Genomic DNA, 18,508 nt, shown 5'->3' on the forward strand with positions numbered 1-18,508 from the left:
AATTAATTAATAAAATTTTATAAAAAAAATCCGAATAAATTAAAGTTATATATATATTTAAAATATTTAAAATAATAAAAAAAGAATAAAAATTCGTCGTCGACGTTAACCTTTTCCTTATTATTATAATAATTTAAAAACAGATTTAAAAAAAAAGAAATTAAAATAATATAAAAGAAAAACAAAAAAATAAAAGAATAATAAAATTAAATTAAATTAAATTATATTATAAAAAAAAAGGATTATTAAATTTTTATATAAATATTAATTTATTTAAAAGTTTATCGATTAATTAAGGGATTAATAATTAATAAAAAATAATAATATAATTTTTTTTTTTTTTTTTTATCCCTTGGTTTTACCCGGATATTAATAAACCTTATTTTACGGCGGGGCCGCTATATAATTCGACTAATTAAGTTAGTATAATAAGTGGGTCTCGTAGAATAAATATAGATTTAAAGGGGTGGGTACCTTATTAATTAATTAAAAACTATATTAAAAAAACTGTATTAAGCTTATTATAAGTATATAAATAATAATATTAAATAAAATTTTAATAATTATAGCGGGTTTTTAATTAATTGATTAAGCTACCGGATTTTAATTTAAACGTTATATATTAAATCCTAGGTTTAAACTTAATATTATATAAATAAATTAACTTTTTATAAACTAGCTATATAAATACTAAAACGTTTTATCGGTACGTATTAACCGTAGCTACGGACCGTAACGGTCCGCCGGCTCTTACCGGTCCGGCGTAGTACAATAAGAAACCCCACTTCCTATTATAACAGAGGCTGGGAAAAAACGGCGCCTTTAAAGGGATTTAAACCCTTAACTTAATATATGCCTTATATCTTATTACCTACTTACTAAGCTATATAAACTAAAGGTAATAATATAATTTATAATTTATTAATTAAATAAAATAATATTTATATTATAAATATAAAATAAAAAAAAAATTTATTATTTTTTTAAAAAACCCGAATTCGATTTTATTTTTAAATTAAAAACCTTTTTTAAAAGCGGGTAATTATTACAGCTTTATTTATAATAATTTATATTTATAACCCGTATATTCGTATTAATATATAAATATTATTTATAAGTGTTTAAAAGAGGACTTTCTTTCTTTAGCGTAATAATATATTTAAATATATACCCTTATAATATATTTAAGTAGAAACCAAAGCTTCCAAGTAGAGGCCTCTATAAATATGAAGATGCAAAGTGGGTACGCGATGCCCTCGCCGCGTCGGGCCCCACAGTTCGTGGATCGGGCAGGGCGAGGATATTTAGATGTTGACGCGTTGGGCCCTCCCAGAATTTCCTTTCCTTTCTTCTCCAGCAAGTCTGGTTGCGCGCTGTGTGAGTCTCCCCAGCAGTTCGTTGCGTCGCGGCCGTTTTTTGATATGCTGACTGTCGTTTAGCCATCAAGATCGAATACTCTGGGTTTCTTTTTTCTTTTTTGAATCTGTAAGTCATTTGAACATATTTGGAAGCTGGAGAGTCGGTTGACGAGTGCTAACACGTTTCCTTCAGAGACACAACAACAGCAGCAACAACAATAACAGCAGCAGCAACAACACCATGGCCTCCCCGTAAGTATCACCTGTTACTCATCTTTCACGAAGCGGCAGACGTGCTAATTTGGGTTGTGTACTTGTAGTCTAAAGATGATGATATTCTTCTGGGCGCCCTTGTTTGTTGTTTGTTGTTTTGCGGTTGTCCAGGCCCTCCGGGTCTTCAAACGCTGGGTCCAGGCGTTCCCGCGCGGCCGGGCCGTTGCGGCCGCTTTGAGATTGTTTGAGAAGGTAAATCAACCCGTTTCCCCTACATATCTTGCCCACTCTCGCCGCCTATGCTTCCTATACCTTGGTTCGGTGATTTTCGAGAAGACTTTGTTGATAACGCGTACTCTGTGATACTTAGGCCGACATCATCAAGGCCGCCGAGGAGGAGGCCAAGGAGAAGGAGAAGAAAGAAAAGAAGAAGAAGCGGGCGCTTCGGCGCCAATTGGATGCGCACTTCTCGTCCCCCCCGAGAGGCGGCTCGCGCCTGGGCGACGGGCCAAATCTCTGGCTTCCGTCCCCCGGGTGCGGCCCCTCGAGGGTAAGCAGCAGCAGCAGCAGTAGCAGTAGCAGTAGCAGTAGCAGCAGCAGTAGCAGCAGCAGCAGCAGAAGAAGAAGGGCAAGGGCAAGGACAAGGGCAAAGGCAAAGGCTGGCGTTTTATTTTTTTTTTTTTTTTTTCTCTCCCATCTGGGTTTTCTTTTTTCTTTTTTTTGGAATTTTATTTAATACCAAGTCATTATCGCTCGAGCGTTTTACCCCCCTGGATGTGTGAATCACTGTGAAGCCCATGAACCGACCATATACACCCATCGTCATGCTGTTTTTCGTTTCCTAGAGTACATCATCAGCGTCGGATAAACTGAGGATCTGTGTTGGATTCGACAACTGAATATGATCAGTGCCTGGTCCGGGAGGCTCCTGTTTTGCCTGACAATGAGTTTTATGTCATTATCTTCTAGGGAACATATGTCTTCAAGGATGATCGGAACGGCGTGCTCCAGCCCTGAGCTTCGTTGCCCCTTACATCCTGATTGTGCAGAACTTAATTTGTGGGTAGGTCCTTCGCACGATCGTGTTTGACAGGCTCATGGGTTATGAGTTTGTGCCTTTTATTGACGATCTTCTGGCCAGTTGTATTGATGTCCAAGGTAGGGTAATCTTCTAGAATGGCTCAAAATATACCCAGTACTCGTTATCACATGTATTTATGACATTATATTTGTTCCTAGTTAGTAACATCGCTGCTCATAACGTTGGTGTCCAGAGTCAAAAGATGAAGTTCAGGCTATGCCGTGCCAGCCACTGCAAAATGACTTGACCAAAAGATGGTTATGAAAGCAAAGGATGTAATGAGTCCAGGTAAGCACCTGGACTTGCAGATTTTCGGCTCTTTGGGACAAAGTTGCAACGTCCTATTTAAGCGCATGCGCTCGGACAGGGGGGCTCCGGCATACCAGGCGCCAGAGCTGGAATGCCCCGGCAGGCAGACAATAAGGCACGCGGAGTATGACTACACGTTACAGAATCTTGAACGACCGGTACTAAGAGTCCCCGTGTGGTTAGTAATCGCTCTGAACTCTCGTCAGTTGGGCGGCTGTAGCCGGCACGCCCGCTGCATCGGTCAATACCGCATCAAGGAGCTTGATATCGTCGTCGCTTAGAAACTGTCTACGCACCTGGTTTGGGAAAACTGTTAGAATATATCGTTACATAACCGGCTGGTCACGGACTAGGCCATACGGACCATCAGGTCCAGGTTAAGAGGGGGATTTTACGATCCCTCTCTTCCTACCTATTTAAATAATTATACTTTATAATAATTTAAATATATTATATTAAATATTATTATTATTCGTACGATTATATTAAAATTTATTTAATATTAATTAATAATTATATAATAATTATAAATTAATAAAAATAAAGAAACGGTTTCTTTATTAACGTTTAAACGTTAATAACTGTATTAAAAGCTTTGAAAAGTTTTACCTTATAAAACTTCGAAAGAAAAACGAAACGGAGTTTATCGTATAAAATTTAAACCTTTTTTTATCGACACTTATATAATTTAAAAAAAACGGTTTTTAAATTATATAGTAAACCGATTTTATTATATATTATTTTATATACTTTTAACCCTCGTTATACGATTAAATTAAACGACCTTTTTCTTTATATTTACGATATTTTTTACGTTTAAATATAACCTTTTTTTAAAGGAGATTTTCACTTAATATATAATTATCCCGCTTTTTATATAAAAAGAATATATCGATTTTTACTTTTTTAATTTTTAATTTTTTAATAAATCGAATTTAAATTTCGAAATAATAATTTTTTTAAATTAATAATATATTTTATATAATTTTTTTATAATTATTATATTATAAAAGCTCGAAATTTAAATTTTTTAAAATAATATATATCGAATATTTAAAAATAAATAATATAATATTTCTAAATTATCGATTATATATTTTAAGAAAATTATTTATAATACTTTAAAAAATATATATTTAATAAAATTTTTATATAATAAATTAAAATATACCTTTTCCCGAAAAATAATAACGAATCGATTTTTAAAATTTAAAACGAGTTAATTCTTAAAAAGGGAAAACTAACTTTTAAAAATAAATTAATTTTTAAAAAAAAGAAAAATTATTAAAAGAATAATAAGCTAGTTTTTAAATCGAAAAATAAATCAACTTTTAAAGTTTAAAAAAAAAGGTTAATTTTTATATAATTACTAGGAATTATATCGGAATTAATACGTTATACGACGTTAATACCCCTATCGAAACTAACGCTCCTATCGATACTAAACTCGAGGAAAAATAAAATCGCCGCTATTGCGACCCCGAACGATATTACAGCTCCGGTAAATATAGAATAACCGCTACGAATATTAATTTACCCGTATAATTTAGGAAAATATTATATATAAAAAAAAAATTATTAATATTAAAATATATCGTTATATAACCGATTAATTACGGATTAAATTATATAGATTATTAAGTTTAAGTTAAAAAGGGGATTTTACGATCCCCTTTTTCTTACCTACCTAAATAACCATGCTTTATAATAACCTAAATATACCACATTAAGCATTACCACCACCCGTATAATCGTACCAGAATCCATTCAACAAAAACCATATTTCCTGAAACTATACGACGCCCAACAAGTCCGACACTTCGGTAGCCCAACCTGGTCTGCGGAGACACTTGCACTTGGTCAAGTAAGGGGCGTTCTGAGCGTATACCAGGTCACAATTGCACAGTCAATCGGAAGCGAAGAGATTGTATAGGTCTAAATAAATCAAAGGGCCTCTCGGCTATACTTTCAATATGTCTGTGTCATTATGACTACTGTCAGTTTCGCCGTGCCGGTCGAGTTTGGTGTTATTACACGCCGTCTCGGCGATAGATTGCCAAAGCAATGGCGTCTATGGTGGCAAATGTCTCGCCATAAACTCAATATACACTGTGATACATCGGTAGCTCCGGATCTGCCCCTTGGGAGTTACTGGAGATGCGGCACCGTAAGAGACGGAGATGAGGCTGGTGGGACAAATGGAGAAACCCAAGGTTTCCTTACCTACCGCTTATTCCATGGCATGATTTCTCTGCATTATATTTTGCGTATAAGAACGGCAATGGCCTTGAATTTGAGACTGTGTGTCAAAGTAGGTAGCAATATATTTCCGTGAAATGAAAATAATTCTTAGCTTGAGATAAACACAAGTTCTACCACCGTGTACTCTCCCGACAGTGATAGCGCCGTTCAACCATCGTGTCAGGTGCCTGCGACACCACCGTCACATCAAGCCCATTGCGCAACAGCTTTCCATGCTGGGGTCTTCTCGTTCCAGGGGCAGCGGATGAGGGGCCCCTTGCCAGACGAGGCTTCTGTCGCCGCTCGGGCAACTAGAACTGGGAGTCAGCGGCGGCGATGCGCCGATAGACGACGCTGACCTTCTCCGCCGCCTTGCCCGTGCCGGCGCAGACGTCGTTGAAGACGGTGTCGAGCGCCTGCACGACCTCCAGGGAGTCGCCCTGGAGCGCCCCGCGATGGCGCGCCAGGCCCAGCGCGCCGCGGAGCAGGCCCGCGATGGCCTCGGGGAACCGGAAGGGCATCTTCGCCTTCTCCATCTTCGCCTTCTCCATCTGGTCGAACGCGCCCACGTACATGACCAGGTGCTCCAGGATGTCCTTGGGGGCGGCGCTCTTGGGCAGCGAGGATACAACCTTGAAGTTGCTCAGGAACCCCAGGAGCTTGTCGAGGAAGACCGTCTCGTCGACGCCCTGGCACTGCTTGGCCAGGTCCTTCGATTGGGTGTTCTTCAGGGCGCTGACGAGCAGGTGCTCCGTAATGATGTCGAAGCCGGAGCCGAACTCGGGTGGGAGGATCGCAGAGAGCTTGGGGGCGGCACCGTTGGCCTGGAAGGTGATATTGATAGCAGCCGAGGGCGTCGGTGCCGCCACGACGGTCGCCAGCGTTGTGGGAGACAAACTGGCTCTCGTAGTGGCAAGAGGCTGCGCAGCCGCACCCACAACGGCGAGCGAGGACACGATTGGCTTTGAGAAATGCATCTTTGTTGTTGGATGAACCGTGGTTTGGATGGTTGGTCTTGGGTGTTGTGAATTGTGATCTTGAAGAACCTTTTGGTGTCTGACGAGAGAGGTTTTTGACAGGATAGACGGAAGTATTTATGCCAGTGATGTGTATAGTTTTGCCGTTCTCCGAATGCGGCAGCGTAGATGAGCGAGCAGTTGCTCTATTTAGCGGTGAATGCGCGCAAACCTTCAGTGCTCCGAAAGGCTCCGTGCTCCATGGTTCTTCCGCTTTTTCCGTTACAGGTACAAGCACGCCCGGCTCCAGGCCAGCCTTGTTCCGCGAATGAGTAGATCTAGGGGCCTTCTGATTGACCAACAAGCGACGATACGGCTCTGAAGAAGTAACTGTGACTTGGGCCTGGACTGGCTAGCCGAGCCTACAGAATTTGAGCTAGCTTAAAACATGATCTTGGAGTTTGTACTAAGTAATCAGGCAGTTCCCGCTCTGGGAGTCCGTAAAGCTGCTCGTACGTCGTGAGGTGATATTCGGAGGGCCCCCGGAAGCCCAATCTGAACACACCAGCAACCACTGCGCCGGGTCGTTGCACCAAGCTGGTATAGAAGAAAGCCCCTGTCGTGGACCCAACAGGTTGGGATCCGCCCATCTCAACACCTTGCTGGCAAGATCTGAGTAGCGACACCGATTCGAATTACGTCCCCATTGGTCAGGGAAAACGTGACAAACCGTGGTTTATCCCGTTTAGAAGTAAGACAACAACAGCTGCTGATAAAGTGAACCCATGGAATAATCAATGACTGACCTGTGGAGTAATCAGAGGCTGCTTGACGTATCGATTTGGGCAGCTAGGGGTACCTACTAGGTTTGAGTCATTTAGAGGATGTTGCCTCTAAACTTCGTTTTCGACGTAGTTTCGTACCGACGAAGCTGAGAGTCCAATAGAGAATGCACTCTTCGAGTTTGATTGATGTTACATTTAGCCTCCTACAAGACTCCTGAAGGCCAGTAGACGAGTTGATGCACAGACATCCCCAAGATCCCAGCACTTTAATCCTCTGCCCACCCGGCATAGGTGGAGTCAGGAGTAACCTCACTATGAGAGATTTCTGCTCAAAAAGCACGATTTTCAAACTCGCTCGAGAAAGGATTTTTTGCTAGGTTTGACTGGTATCGAGTCGAAAACTCTAACCAAAAAGGAAGAAAAGGGGGGCTATCCCTCGCGGGCTCAAAATATAAGGCTCACATCCCACTGGTACTGTAGGAGCAAAGAGAAAACCCCTCTCAATAGACCTGAGTACGCCAGACATCAACCTCGGCCGCAGGTACGATCAAAATGAGATACTCATTATTCTTTCCCATTCTGGCACTCGTCGGGACTGGGCTCTGTGGGGGACCCCGGAAGACTGTACCTGTAAAGGAGGTCGACAGCGAGCCCTCTTCTTCTTCTTCTAGTCCAGCCGGCCCCGCACCAACTCCAACTCCGGGTCGCTTTGCGGCCGGACCCGACCCAGAAGACGTCGAGTTTCTCCTCACAAACCTTTTGCACAACACCAGAGCCCGGAGGAAGGCCAGGAAATGCAACGATGTCAAGGACGATGGGTATTTCGTCAACCAAACCACCGACTTCCTCGGCCAGTGGCGAGCCAACACGGGCATTCCGGGGGAGGGAAGCCAGACCGAGAAGCAGATTATGGAGCGCCTCGTCATCTACCAGATCGTCCACCAGACGGTTCGGGCCGAAAGCCTGCACAACGCCTTCCCTGACAACATCATCGACCAGATCCGCAGCATCGCCTTCATGGTCCGCGAGTCTGGCGCCCTGCTAGGCGCCGACCTTCGCGTCCTCGAGGCCTTGGACGTCATCTTGGACGACATCTGCGCCGACACGGGCGAGGCCCAAGTCCCGGCGCGCATACAGCAGATCGCCGACGTCGTCCTCCGCGGGTTGTCGCTGAACCCGCAGCTCTCCCGTACCTGCGAGCAGACGCCAGGGCCCGCCTGTCTCTGCAAGGGGCCCTACCGCTGCGGGATCCAGCTCGTCTACGAATGGGACGACGAGTCTGCGAGCTGGACCTGTGAGTGTACTGAGGAGGCAGTATGTTAATGTTCCCATGTGGCCACGCCAGAGTTGGCTTTCTAGTGCTCGTGCCTGCATTATATCATGCTTGAATCAAGAGATTTCCACAGCCAAAGGGTATCACATCTGGGGTTGGAGCAGCTGGCCAGGAAGGTGGAGCGTTTGGTTACAAAAAGGCCTATGTAGGACATGTGACTTGAAATGGACCTGGATGCACAAGACAATGATATATATATATATATATGATTAGGCCTTAGAAGCAGTAAGTGTTAAGTTGCCGATGGTCCAACCCAAACAATACCCGGATTCGACAAGAGCAAATCTGAGATTCCAGAGCGGCTTCACCCCCCTGCCCTCAAAGCAGGCCACAGTCATGGAGGCGTTGACGCCAAGGCCAAGGCCGGACTAGTGCTGCTGATGATGCTGTCGGCGGGAACCGACGTCGTCGTTTCCAATGCTGTCGGAATCGTGGAGACGACACTGCTGCTGGTGGTCGGGTGGGGGAGGGTGCCACAGATGGTCGTGCCACCCCTACCACTGCTGCCATATGACTTTCTATTATACAGGTCAGTATGGCTCCTCAAAGTCCTTTGAAGGAGAAAGATACTCATGTGGCGTCGACCATCTTGGTGAATGGATGGGCAGATGGATGGATGGATGGATGAAACTGTACATCATCATGTCCAATACTGGTTCTCGGTCACCCAGGATATCTCCAAGTCGGAAGAGGATTTCGACTCCGACTCGGAGTGGGAGGAGTCATCTGTATATGATCGTAATCGCGTTGCTTTGGGGCGACATACGTGTTATTCGAAGGCGGAAGCAGAAAGGGAAGGCCTTCTAGAAGCGGGTAGCCAACGAAAAGTTCTGTCTACCTGTCGATCTCAGTTCGTTCCTTCTACATTCATTCGATATTCTGCTCCATCTCGCGTACAAAGCCGCTAAGGCATTTGGCGCCAACGGTTTCGGGTGGGCACAGTGCTTGAGTGCGCCTAGAAACGGAGATAAGGGTGAGTACCTACTTATTGTCTTTGAAATTGGGCTTATCCTGGAGCATCTGTCTGGGTGGGCCGACCTGGTTAGGTCCTCTATTGTGTGTCGCAGCCGCTAGGTACATGGGATGAGCAATCGAATCCTGTGATAGCAGAAGGCCTTTAGACCTCCCCATTCGTAATCCGACCCGGCCGTTTCCTGTACCTGCCAGACCATGTATGAAGTCGTAGTGGTTTCGTCTGTTATTTCTCCTACCTATGTCCAGTGCTGTTCATTATCCCTTATCCTTATCTCTACCACCCGCCTCAATCGGTTTTGCGGAGGGACCCAGCTGCATTCGCACCAACATGCTCCATGCAAGTGCCCAAAGGACGGTTGAGGCTAGGCAGCTTAGCGTGCTTCGACCACCTACAGTGCAGGATGGAGCTATTCCATGAACATGTACATGGCGCCTCACATCAACACTTTATCGTCCAGCGTGCATCTGGTGGTTAAGTAGTGAATGGACCAAGTACAAAGAGGACGCAACAGCAGCTGAGCAAGGTGTATCATAATACATTGAGCCTGTGGGAGCTGCACACCCGAGTGCGCCCAAACCAGGTACCTGAGCGCGTGAGTACGTGCTTGCTGCAACAGTTGGGGAAAGAACCACGGGTCAAATGTAGACTCACGTAGTAAACAGTGAAGGAACGCAATGCTGGGGGTACTGAAATTTTGCGGCCGTCTGGCCTGTCTTGATTTTCCTTCCTTTTCTTCTTTGGCCGGAAGTCCAGCAAGCGTATGTGGTTTTATACCGATTTCTTTATAAAACCAGAACGATCGAATGCCTTTTTTTCAAGCTTTCTGGCAAGATCGTGAGTATATATACTCCATTGGCATTATGGCGAGAGTGCTCATTGATGACATAGGAATCACACGCACGCACACACGCCGTCACCACCACCATGGCGCCCTTCGAGAAGACGTAAGTCATTCATACCCTTATCTACTTTCTCTCGGATTCCTACGTATATACTAACTCCATACAATAGCATGAAAAAGACCAGCTCGGGTGTCGTCGCGCCTTCGGGCAACAGCACCAGCGCCAACACCAACACCAACACCAACAACGCCACCGACACCGCCGGCCCGGCCCCGACCAACGCTCCGTCCCCGTTCCCGGCCCCAAGAACCTGGACTCGAGTCGCCGCCTCTGCCGACAAGGCCAAAGTGCGGACCCTGTATGCCAAGGCCAGACTCGCCGTCGCCTCCGCCGAGGCTGGCAAGAAGAAGGCCGACAAACTGGCCAAGAAGGCCGGCAAGACTGTCGCGCCCCCTGCCGCTGCCCCTGCCACTGCCGCTGCTGCGCCTGCCACCGCCGCTGCTGCCGCTGCTGCTGCTCCTGTTGCTGCTGCTACTACTGCTGCTGCCGCCGCTGCTCCTGCAACGCCCCCGCCGAGCGCCGGAACCCTGAGACCCTATACCTTCTTGATCCAGACCAAATGCTGCCTTACGTATTGTACTTAGATGTCACCTTTGTGTGTGTATAACTGGTTATTCCGTTTATTCCCTTCGTAATCATCGTTTATTCCAGTCAACTTCCAGTGTCGGTAGTGGCTTGTATGTCCAATGTTCAGTGCAAGTCTTGGTAGGTCACAGAGTCACTTCTATTATGCCAAACGGGAATTCCAACCTGATAGCTCCCTGTGGGATATGATCAACGATGCCAATTTATTCCCACGACGTCCTTCTCTGGGGTGAAGCGGAGAAAAGAAGCGGCGTAACAGTTGCCGGGATGTTCGCATGGGGGGCCGGGCCCCCTGCTGCTTTGTACAGTAGTCTGTAGAATCCTCGGAGGCTACTGTACAAGGCTACGAGCTACTGTACAAGGCTATGAGCTACTGCATAACAACCGTTGCTAGCGCATATCTCATGTTGCCTTATGTAGCATCCTTGTGACTATAGTTGCCCCCTTGAAAGTTTGTTATTCGATGGATACGTTTGAGAGCCCTGGTACGAGTATTTCATGCGTTTAGAGTACTTTATCGTGCTGAAATATATACGGTTATTTCGTCGTGAAATATCGTAAATATCGCGTTATTCTCTAAATTTTTATGTTTCGAATGCGTCGTAGATGTACTCCCTACTTAAAAATGGCTGGCCGGTACTTCGTTTGAAGTCCGAAACGGTCCCGTTCCGTGACAAACTTTTAAGGATGAACGTGTACGGCGAGGATCAGAATATGAACTTGCGGCATCCAGGTTCTGCCGAGGTGGACCGTGGGTACGTCCCTTCATACCCTGGTGACCTGATATGGTGAATGAATCGGGCCACGTACAAACGTGGGAGACATCGTAGGGTTACGGTGGCAGTGATATTGACAGGGGGCCTTGCGCGTTTCTACCCTGTTCATTCTGGGCGCCACTTTCCATCTGCAACCTGCGCCGCAGTTGTAGGGATGGCTAGTAGGATATCCACAGGGGTATTTCTCTATCCCAATCGACCAAAAACTACCGGCGTGACCTTTACTGGGATGCTTAGATTAAGGGTTCCGGGATGCCTTGTCGATGTGAGGCCACAACCCACGGGAAACTACAGGGGCTCCCAGAGAGGCAAGAGGGTGTGGATGGTTTGTGGCCAAGGCTGGCGCTACTTGAATCTTAGTAGAATTCTCGTGGTCAATGTACGGTCGTCTTACAACCCGAGCAATAAGGCCGTTCGACTCCACGTTTTCACGCGCAGTAGCGCACGGCTCTAGATGCTTAGTCTTCACTACCCCGGGAGACAGGCTGCGGCCCCCTACCATATCCACTGGGTTAGTTCCCGCGCCCAGCAAACACCCTGTCCGTGCTTTAGAATTATATGTTGGATGTCGTAGATAGCTTCAGCCCTGAGAGACCTTAGACTACACGGCCTGGACGTGTTGCTCATGGTGGTCGAGAACAGCCATGACGCGTATTAAGTTGGTGTGTTGTATATGCTCATGTCTCGAGTGTATAAGTAATCCCCATTTCCTCTACGAGATATGTCGTCGGAAGAACTGACATATCAAGCCTCACATCCTTCGAGTTAACCACTTCTAACCAAGCAAATCTATACACCAGTATAAAACAAAACATTACCTCCTGCCCTCGCGCCTCTTTGATCAGCATATCAGCCTTTCCCGTCACTTGAACGTTGCGATCCAGCTAGACCATCCCAACCATGTCCGCCCTCGTCACCTTCAACCCAGACGCCCTACGCACCATGATGTGCACCCACCTCTGCGCCACCCTAACCCGCCATTTCGGCAACGACCTGGCCCAGGGCCGGCACACCCTCCAGCTCAGCCGCACCTACCTCGAGGACCAGCTCGCGCTGCTGAGGAACGAGCTCGCCTCCCTGCTCGAAAAGAAGCGATAACTGGTCCTCCCCGACGGGTTCGAGGCCGTGGAGGAGGTGGTCGAGCTGGCCTTCTCGCAGGTCTTCCGTCCGCTGCTCGACGCCGTGGCCGGCTGGCTGCAGACGGCCACCTCCGACGTGCTGGCCAGCGACGGCGGCGACGGCGATCCCCGGGCTGCCTTTGTTGGCATGTGAGGGACGCGATGGATTGCAGCCGACCAACCCTCACATGGGCCTTTTGCGAGCGCCATGACGTAAGGATAGGAGAGGGATGGGATTTGAAGGATGGGAGAATGGAGACGGTCGAGTTTGCTTAAGCAATGTCCCTCGTTGAATCTGTCAGGGGACGCCGAGGGCATATTTCACCGGTCTATGCGGTGTGTGCTGCATAATACCTCTGTTCGTCTTTCCTTTTCCACTGTCGTTTCCAAGTCATAGATATTGGAGATAGCTCCCGCATAGACGGGGCCGAAAAATTATAACCCTGATGTTATACTAACCAAACTTCACGTTCAGTGCCGGATGGATATTAAAGGCAAAGATAGATCTCCATTGCTCGAATACGAATCTAGATAGTTATTATCAGTTTAACACACGGGTTTATACGCAATGTTACCAGATAGAACGACCCAAACAATGCAACCATCATCTTCTCCCCCATGCCGAATCTTGGTAGTCAAATAGACCCAACATATGTAGTCTTTCGCCTCGCTCAATCCCAAGCGCTGCTGTTGGTGTAATACTTCCGGTGAATGATTGACATAGCAGTTTATTCAATTGGGTATCATATCGATGACCCGGTTTATTCAATTGGACACCACAATCAACCGAATAAGCATCATGCCAGTAGAACCAAGTGATCCCTGGCATACGCGGTACAGCATAATATGGCAGAGGTAAGGTTCTCGCGAAGCGTTGCAACCAACTTTTCCTTTGAACGGAATAGACAGTTCTATCTATCCGTTAATCGTGATTTAAAATATGTCATGGATATATACTCGCTTTTACCAATACAACAACCAAGACAATGCAACCATCATCTCCTTTTCGCCCCGTTCTCACCTTTGTCAAGCATACACAAGATCACCAGGTACACCACCATCAACTAAAGCTTGCAAGTTTCTATCCTACCAAAACAAAACCGAGTGTCGTCAGATCGGTAGGCGGCCTGTCCACCGACGGGACGTTCCATATCACGTCTCCTCAGCCTGCATGTCAGGTGATGAATCCCGCCGGGGCTCCAAATCGATTCGTCTCGCGCCCGAACGCGGCTCTCGCCGATTCGTGACAATGACAGGAGTCGCCGGAGCGGCCGAAATGGCGATATCTTCTTTCGGCACGGGCTGCTTCTTCATTTCGTCGAGCACGACCACGACGGCGTTGGTCGCGATCGTCCGCAAGGAATCCTCGACAAAATCCGGGAGTGATATGGAAGGTTCGGTCAGAGGGGCCGACTGCTGCGGCAAAAAGGGCCCATCTTCCTCCTCCTCCTCCGCCTCTTCGTCTTCCGCCTCCTCACATTCATCCACGTGATGCAGTCGCTGCAGTTTGGACAGGTCGCTGTAGGCGCGATTCAGCATCGCATTCAGGAACGACTTGAACCGAAGCAGGACGTCCAAGCTGTGATAGGAACTGTCCGGGCTGCCATCACCACTACCGGTCTCTCCGCCATCTGTCGCAACTGTGGTTTTGACAAGAAACTCCAGCCACCCGCCCAGCGTGACAAGGTTCCTTCCATCGGCCCGAACCTCGTCATCGGCCAACAGCAAGGCCGTCAGGGGAGGCACAATGGTCGTGTCGCGGGCAAAGAGCACGTCGCCACCCCCGTCCATGCGCTCCAACTGGCTGAAGGCGATGAGAGTGCCCTGAAGCGACCGATCCACCAAGTTCTTCTTGGTGAAGCTTGCGGCGTTTTGCGAGGAATGACGAATGACAATAGCTGATCCGTCCTTGGACGTGAACTGGCGCCTCTTGCTGCTCTGGGCCGCCAGGTTGGGGTTCAGACCGGCGGCGAGGAGGCCACGTATAAGCTCATGATTCTTAGAATTGGTGTTCAGCGACGGAGGGCCGTACTGAAGCTCGGATGAGAAGTCATGGTCGCTGGCGGGTGCCAATCCACATCGGATGAGAACATCGAGGATCGACTGGGCGCTCCTGCGGATAGAGTTAAAACCATTCCAGTGGAGATAGCTGGTCAAGGCTCGGTCTCTGGCCAACTCTTCGCCGTATTCGACCCTGCAAGTTCTCAACTCGTTGTATGCTTGAAGCATCGATATATGGTCGCTCTCATGTCCGCCAAACTCTCGGTGGCTTGCCTTGGCGTCCTCTCTCTGGCCGGGCAGCGGGACTACGAACAATCGCGTCTCGCCTGATGCGGCCCCCAAGATAATCATGGGGTCCAAGCAGCGGAAAATGACACCCATAACAATCATCTTGGCCAGGGTGGGGTGAACAGGTAGGCTGGCCAGCAGTCGGCCCAGTGGCGTAAGCTCTCCGTCCCTCGTCAAGGCTTTGATGCGTTTCAGGTGCTGAACTGCGGCGGTGACCGCGGCGGGTGGTGGCGGTTGGATGCATTTGGACATGAAATCATTGATGCTCTGAGGGGAGTGTTTCTTGACGGCGAGACATGCGCCCTGAAGGTCACTGCGGAGCAGTTCAGGTAAGCCGGTGGATGCCATTCGAGCGTAGCGCTCGCGAGAGAAGAGGGCGTAGTAGAAGCCATTTCGGACGCGGCCGGCACGACCGGCACGCTGCCTTGAATTGGACTTGCTCTCCCAGACGCATCGCAGGCCGCCTACCCCCGTCAGTTGATCGTACCGTTTCTCTCTCAGCTTACCCGCGTCAACAACATGCTGGACGTCAGGCACCGTCACCGATGTCTCGGCAATGTTAGTCGATAGGATGATTTTGCGGCAGCCAGGCGGCAGATTCTCAAACACAGCATTTTGGTCTTCCCGAGGCACCGACGAGTGCAAGCGATAGATACGGTAATTGGACATCTTGCGGAATCCAACGTTGAAGATATCGTGCCCGAGCGCTCTTTCTGTTTCCAGGATCTCCTTCAGGCCCGGAAGAAAGACAAGGATCGCGCCAGCTTCCGTCGTCTCTGCAACACGCGCCACTACCGCTGCAACAAGTTCCACAGGGACGAACTCTTCATCTCGTTCTTCTGTGGAGATGTCTGCACCGGAGCCATTTGTGTCGCCGGTATTATTGGTCTGGTCTGTGGATGATTCTCCTTTTGGCAAGCTGGCTTCGATAGAATCGGCTACGTCCGTTTCCGCGCCAAGTTCTTGGTCAAGGTACCTCTTCACTTTGGTTCGTTGCTGGAGCAGACTCTCCATAGCAGAATGGTGGCTTTCGTACAGATCTGGCATAATCTCATCCAGAAAACGGTCTTGAATTGGGAAAGTCCGACCAGGGACAAAGATGGAGGGTGCCGGTGCAGCTTTCCTGTCTCTCTTTTCCGGCGTGCCTAGATAATTGGCAAACAGCTCGGTGTCCAAAGTAGCACTCATGAGAACGACCTTGGGAACCGGAAGGTGGCTCTTTTGGCGCTTCTTGATGGCTTTTTTGAGCAGGGCAATGAGAAAATCGGTCGGGAGGTCGCGCTCATGCACCTCGTCAATCACGATATGGGAAGCGTAGTTCAAAACACCATCGGCGTCTGCTTTGAGTTGTGCCAGCAGGATGCCGGTAGTACAGAAGGTGATACTGCCGTGCGGCCGGGGAAGCTTGGCATCGAAGCGAACGTGGTACCCGACACTGTCGCTTATCCTTTCGCCCCTTTCCGCCGCGACACGTGTGGCAACCGATGTCGCCGCAATCCGACGAGGTTGTGTGCATATGATGTTGCAGTCGGCTCCTTCACTATGCTTGATGGCGTCGTCTAAGAGGATCTGGGGCACCTGCGTGGTCTTTCCTGACCCCGTTGCGCCCACGACGATGGAGAATGGGTTTTGTGCGTCCCGGATCAGGCTTAGTACCTGTTCGCGATGATGGCTCATCGGCAACGAAGTCAAATGTGTGCGCATCTTTTTGAACTCTGGGGCCGTCTCGAAAGTCCAAAGGCGGCGCTGTAATGACTGTTGGAAGCTGTCCCTGCTCGGTCCACTAGGCCATGGATAGCGGCTGAATGGTCGACCATCAATCGCTGTCGGGTTTGGGTCGGCCACGCTGCCGTCAAGTGTTGATTCTTGCTCCAAAGCTGCTTGAGTGACGCTTTCCATTATCTCGAGTACGCCAGATGGGAGATGGAGGGGGATGGGCGACATCCTTGCTCGCCGCTTGCGATGCTGGTGGAATTTGATCACCATATCGGGTTTCTTCCTGGCTAAACGGATCGCCGTCGCCATCATGGCGAACCTTGAAGCCTCCTCGCTTGACATCGCAACAGCGACTACGCTGCCCGCACCACCCCCCGCATGGGCAGTCGCATGTACAAAGCCATGGTCATCGCTCAAGTATTTAATGCCTGGGTTAATTTTGTCGCGAACGTTTTGGCAGTAGAAGTTGATGAAATCAGAGGCCATCTCGACAGTGAGTCCTGTCTCTCGACCCTGGTATCTGACCGGCACGCTGCCCGACTGCACCATCTGCGCAAATTCGGCCTTGAAAGCGAGGCAAGCCGCGACGCCCGCCGACGCCGCATCCTCGGATACATTGCACACACTCAATTCCAGCTCAGGCACGGAAATGTCGAACCGGACGGCCTTGAGGCCCTTATGCAGCGTGGGGGACCACTTGCTGGAAGCAGACAAATTGAATTCCGGCCCGAGCCTGAGGCGGGCGCAGAGGTTGTATACTTCGGTCTGGGCCTCGACGAGCTTCGACTTCAAGTCGTCGGAAACCGGAGTATGGATGGCTGCGGGCGCTTCAGTCGTAAGGCTCTCACGCCCAAACGGTCCGGCGGGGGGGAGCCCGAGGCGGATGGCACGTAGAATCAGAGAAGCGCTGGCGGCGGACGCTGTTCAAGTCTCTGATGGCCCGCCATGACATGCGCAGGTCAATGCGGTAGCCGGCTTTCACATCTGCCAAGGACGGTCGAAGACATCGCAACATAACCAGCAGGAGTATTGAATGTCAAAAGACAAGAATGGATATGCATTGGAAAGGTGGCGCCGCGGCTAGACGGGCATTCGTATATTGTTTGTGTGGGATGAGCTCAACTTGATTGAACAAATTCAATGCAGACAGGACTTTCGTTGCAACACTGCTATCGTTGGGCTTGGGAAATATTAGCCGAGGCTATCCCGATTTCTGCTCCAACGTGCTGCCTCTTAAGCCAGTAAAGGAATGGGCAATTGAGTATGGTCACTCATGCTTCTTGTCTGTCTGCTCATTGTACCTACTAGGCTGGAGAAAAAGAAAGGATACGTTTGCCATGTCTACTCCTGTATCCAATTCGTGGATGTGCACATCGCTGTCAAGGGCCCCCAAGGCAATCTAGCAAGAACACCATGGGGTGCCAAGGCGCCCCGCACCACTGCCTTGCAGCCCCTCACCAAGGCCATCCGACCCTTCTGACTTCTGTCACTGTGTGCTGTCCCACCGAAGGCATTAATGGGAAGCAATTTACCAGACGCCGCAAGTTCACATAATGGCAATTGATTGAGCGATATCGAGTTCACAGCTCTGGATTCTCAAATATTTAAATTGGTATAAACGAATGTATTAGAAATGGGTTTAATGTCATAATATCGCTCGCTCTTCTCCCTCCCTTGTTCCTTGGGCCTGCGCGGGTCTTATCTATCCACCGCCCGCATTCTCTAAATTTCTAACTAGCCCAATCCCAAACCCAACCAAAACCAGTCTCAAGACGTAACATCGTTACTCTATGCCAAGGGGGATATCAAGTGTGTACACATAAAAGGAAAGATTCTGTTGTTGAAAAGAAAGTAAGATGCCGTTGGTCTT

General features: G+C 48.3%; 6 protein-coding genes across 6 annotated transcripts; 4 read left to right on the plus strand and 2 right to left on the minus strand.

The window, feature by feature from the left end:
* Positions 1–1,599: 1,599 nt before the first annotated feature.
* On the plus strand, positions 1,600–2,540 carry PG985_013128 (uncharacterized protein; the record flags this gene model as incomplete). The annotated part of the gene is made up of 4 exons (XM_066832894.1): positions 1,600–1,610; positions 1,679–1,823; positions 1,942–2,121; positions 2,481–2,540. The coding sequence occupies 4 exons, from the start codon at positions 1,600–1,602 to the stop codon at positions 2,538–2,540; spliced, it is 396 nt and encodes a 131-aa protein (XP_066677634.1).
* Positions 2,541–4,948: 2,408 nt separating this feature from the next.
* PG985_013129 (uncharacterized protein) lies at positions 4,949–6,170 on the plus strand (the record flags this gene model as incomplete). The annotated part of the gene is made up of 3 exons (XM_066832895.1): positions 4,949–5,037; positions 5,088–5,128; positions 5,518–6,170. 3 exons carry the CDS (start codon positions 4,949–4,951, stop codon positions 6,168–6,170), a joined length of 783 nt encoding a protein of 260 aa, XP_066677635.1.
* A 1,325-nt stretch (positions 6,171–7,495) lies between these two features.
* PG985_013130 (uncharacterized protein) lies at positions 7,496–8,266 on the plus strand (the record flags this gene model as incomplete). The annotated part of the gene is made up of 1 exon (XM_066832896.1): positions 7,496–8,266. One exon carries the CDS (start codon positions 7,496–7,498, stop codon positions 8,264–8,266), a length of 771 nt encoding a protein of 256 aa, XP_066677636.1.
* A 1,910-nt stretch (positions 8,267–10,176) lies between these two features.
* On the plus strand, positions 10,177–10,738 carry PG985_013131 (uncharacterized protein; the record flags this gene model as incomplete). The annotated part of the gene is made up of 2 exons (XM_066832897.1): positions 10,177–10,196; positions 10,264–10,738. The coding sequence occupies 2 exons, from the start codon at positions 10,177–10,179 to the stop codon at positions 10,736–10,738; spliced, it is 495 nt and encodes a 164-aa protein (XP_066677637.1).
* A 1,746-nt stretch (positions 10,739–12,484) lies between these two features.
* Positions 12,485–12,951, minus strand: PG985_013132 (uncharacterized protein; the record flags this gene model as incomplete). The annotated part of the gene is made up of 2 exons (XM_066832898.1): positions 12,485–12,771; positions 12,822–12,951. 2 exons carry the CDS (start codon positions 12,949–12,951, stop codon positions 12,485–12,487), a joined length of 417 nt encoding a protein of 138 aa, XP_066677638.1.
* An 834-nt stretch (positions 12,952–13,785) lies between these two features.
* PG985_013133 (P-loop containing nucleoside triphosphate hydrolase protein) lies at positions 13,786–18,419 on the minus strand (the record flags this gene model as incomplete). Its single annotated transcript, XM_066832899.1, has 2 exons — positions 13,786–17,456; positions 18,413–18,419. The coding sequence occupies 2 exons, from the start codon at positions 18,417–18,419 to the stop codon at positions 13,786–13,788; spliced, it is 3,678 nt and encodes a 1,225-aa protein (XP_066677639.1).
* Between the last annotated feature and the right edge of the window lie 89 nt (positions 18,420–18,508).

This window comes from Apiospora marii, assembly GCF_038362585.1.
Source record: "Apiospora marii strain CBS 49790 chromosome Unknown utg000011l_segment0_segment0, whole genome shotgun sequence".
NCBI lineage: Eukaryota > Fungi > Ascomycota > Sordariomycetes > Amphisphaeriales > Apiosporaceae > Apiospora > Apiospora marii.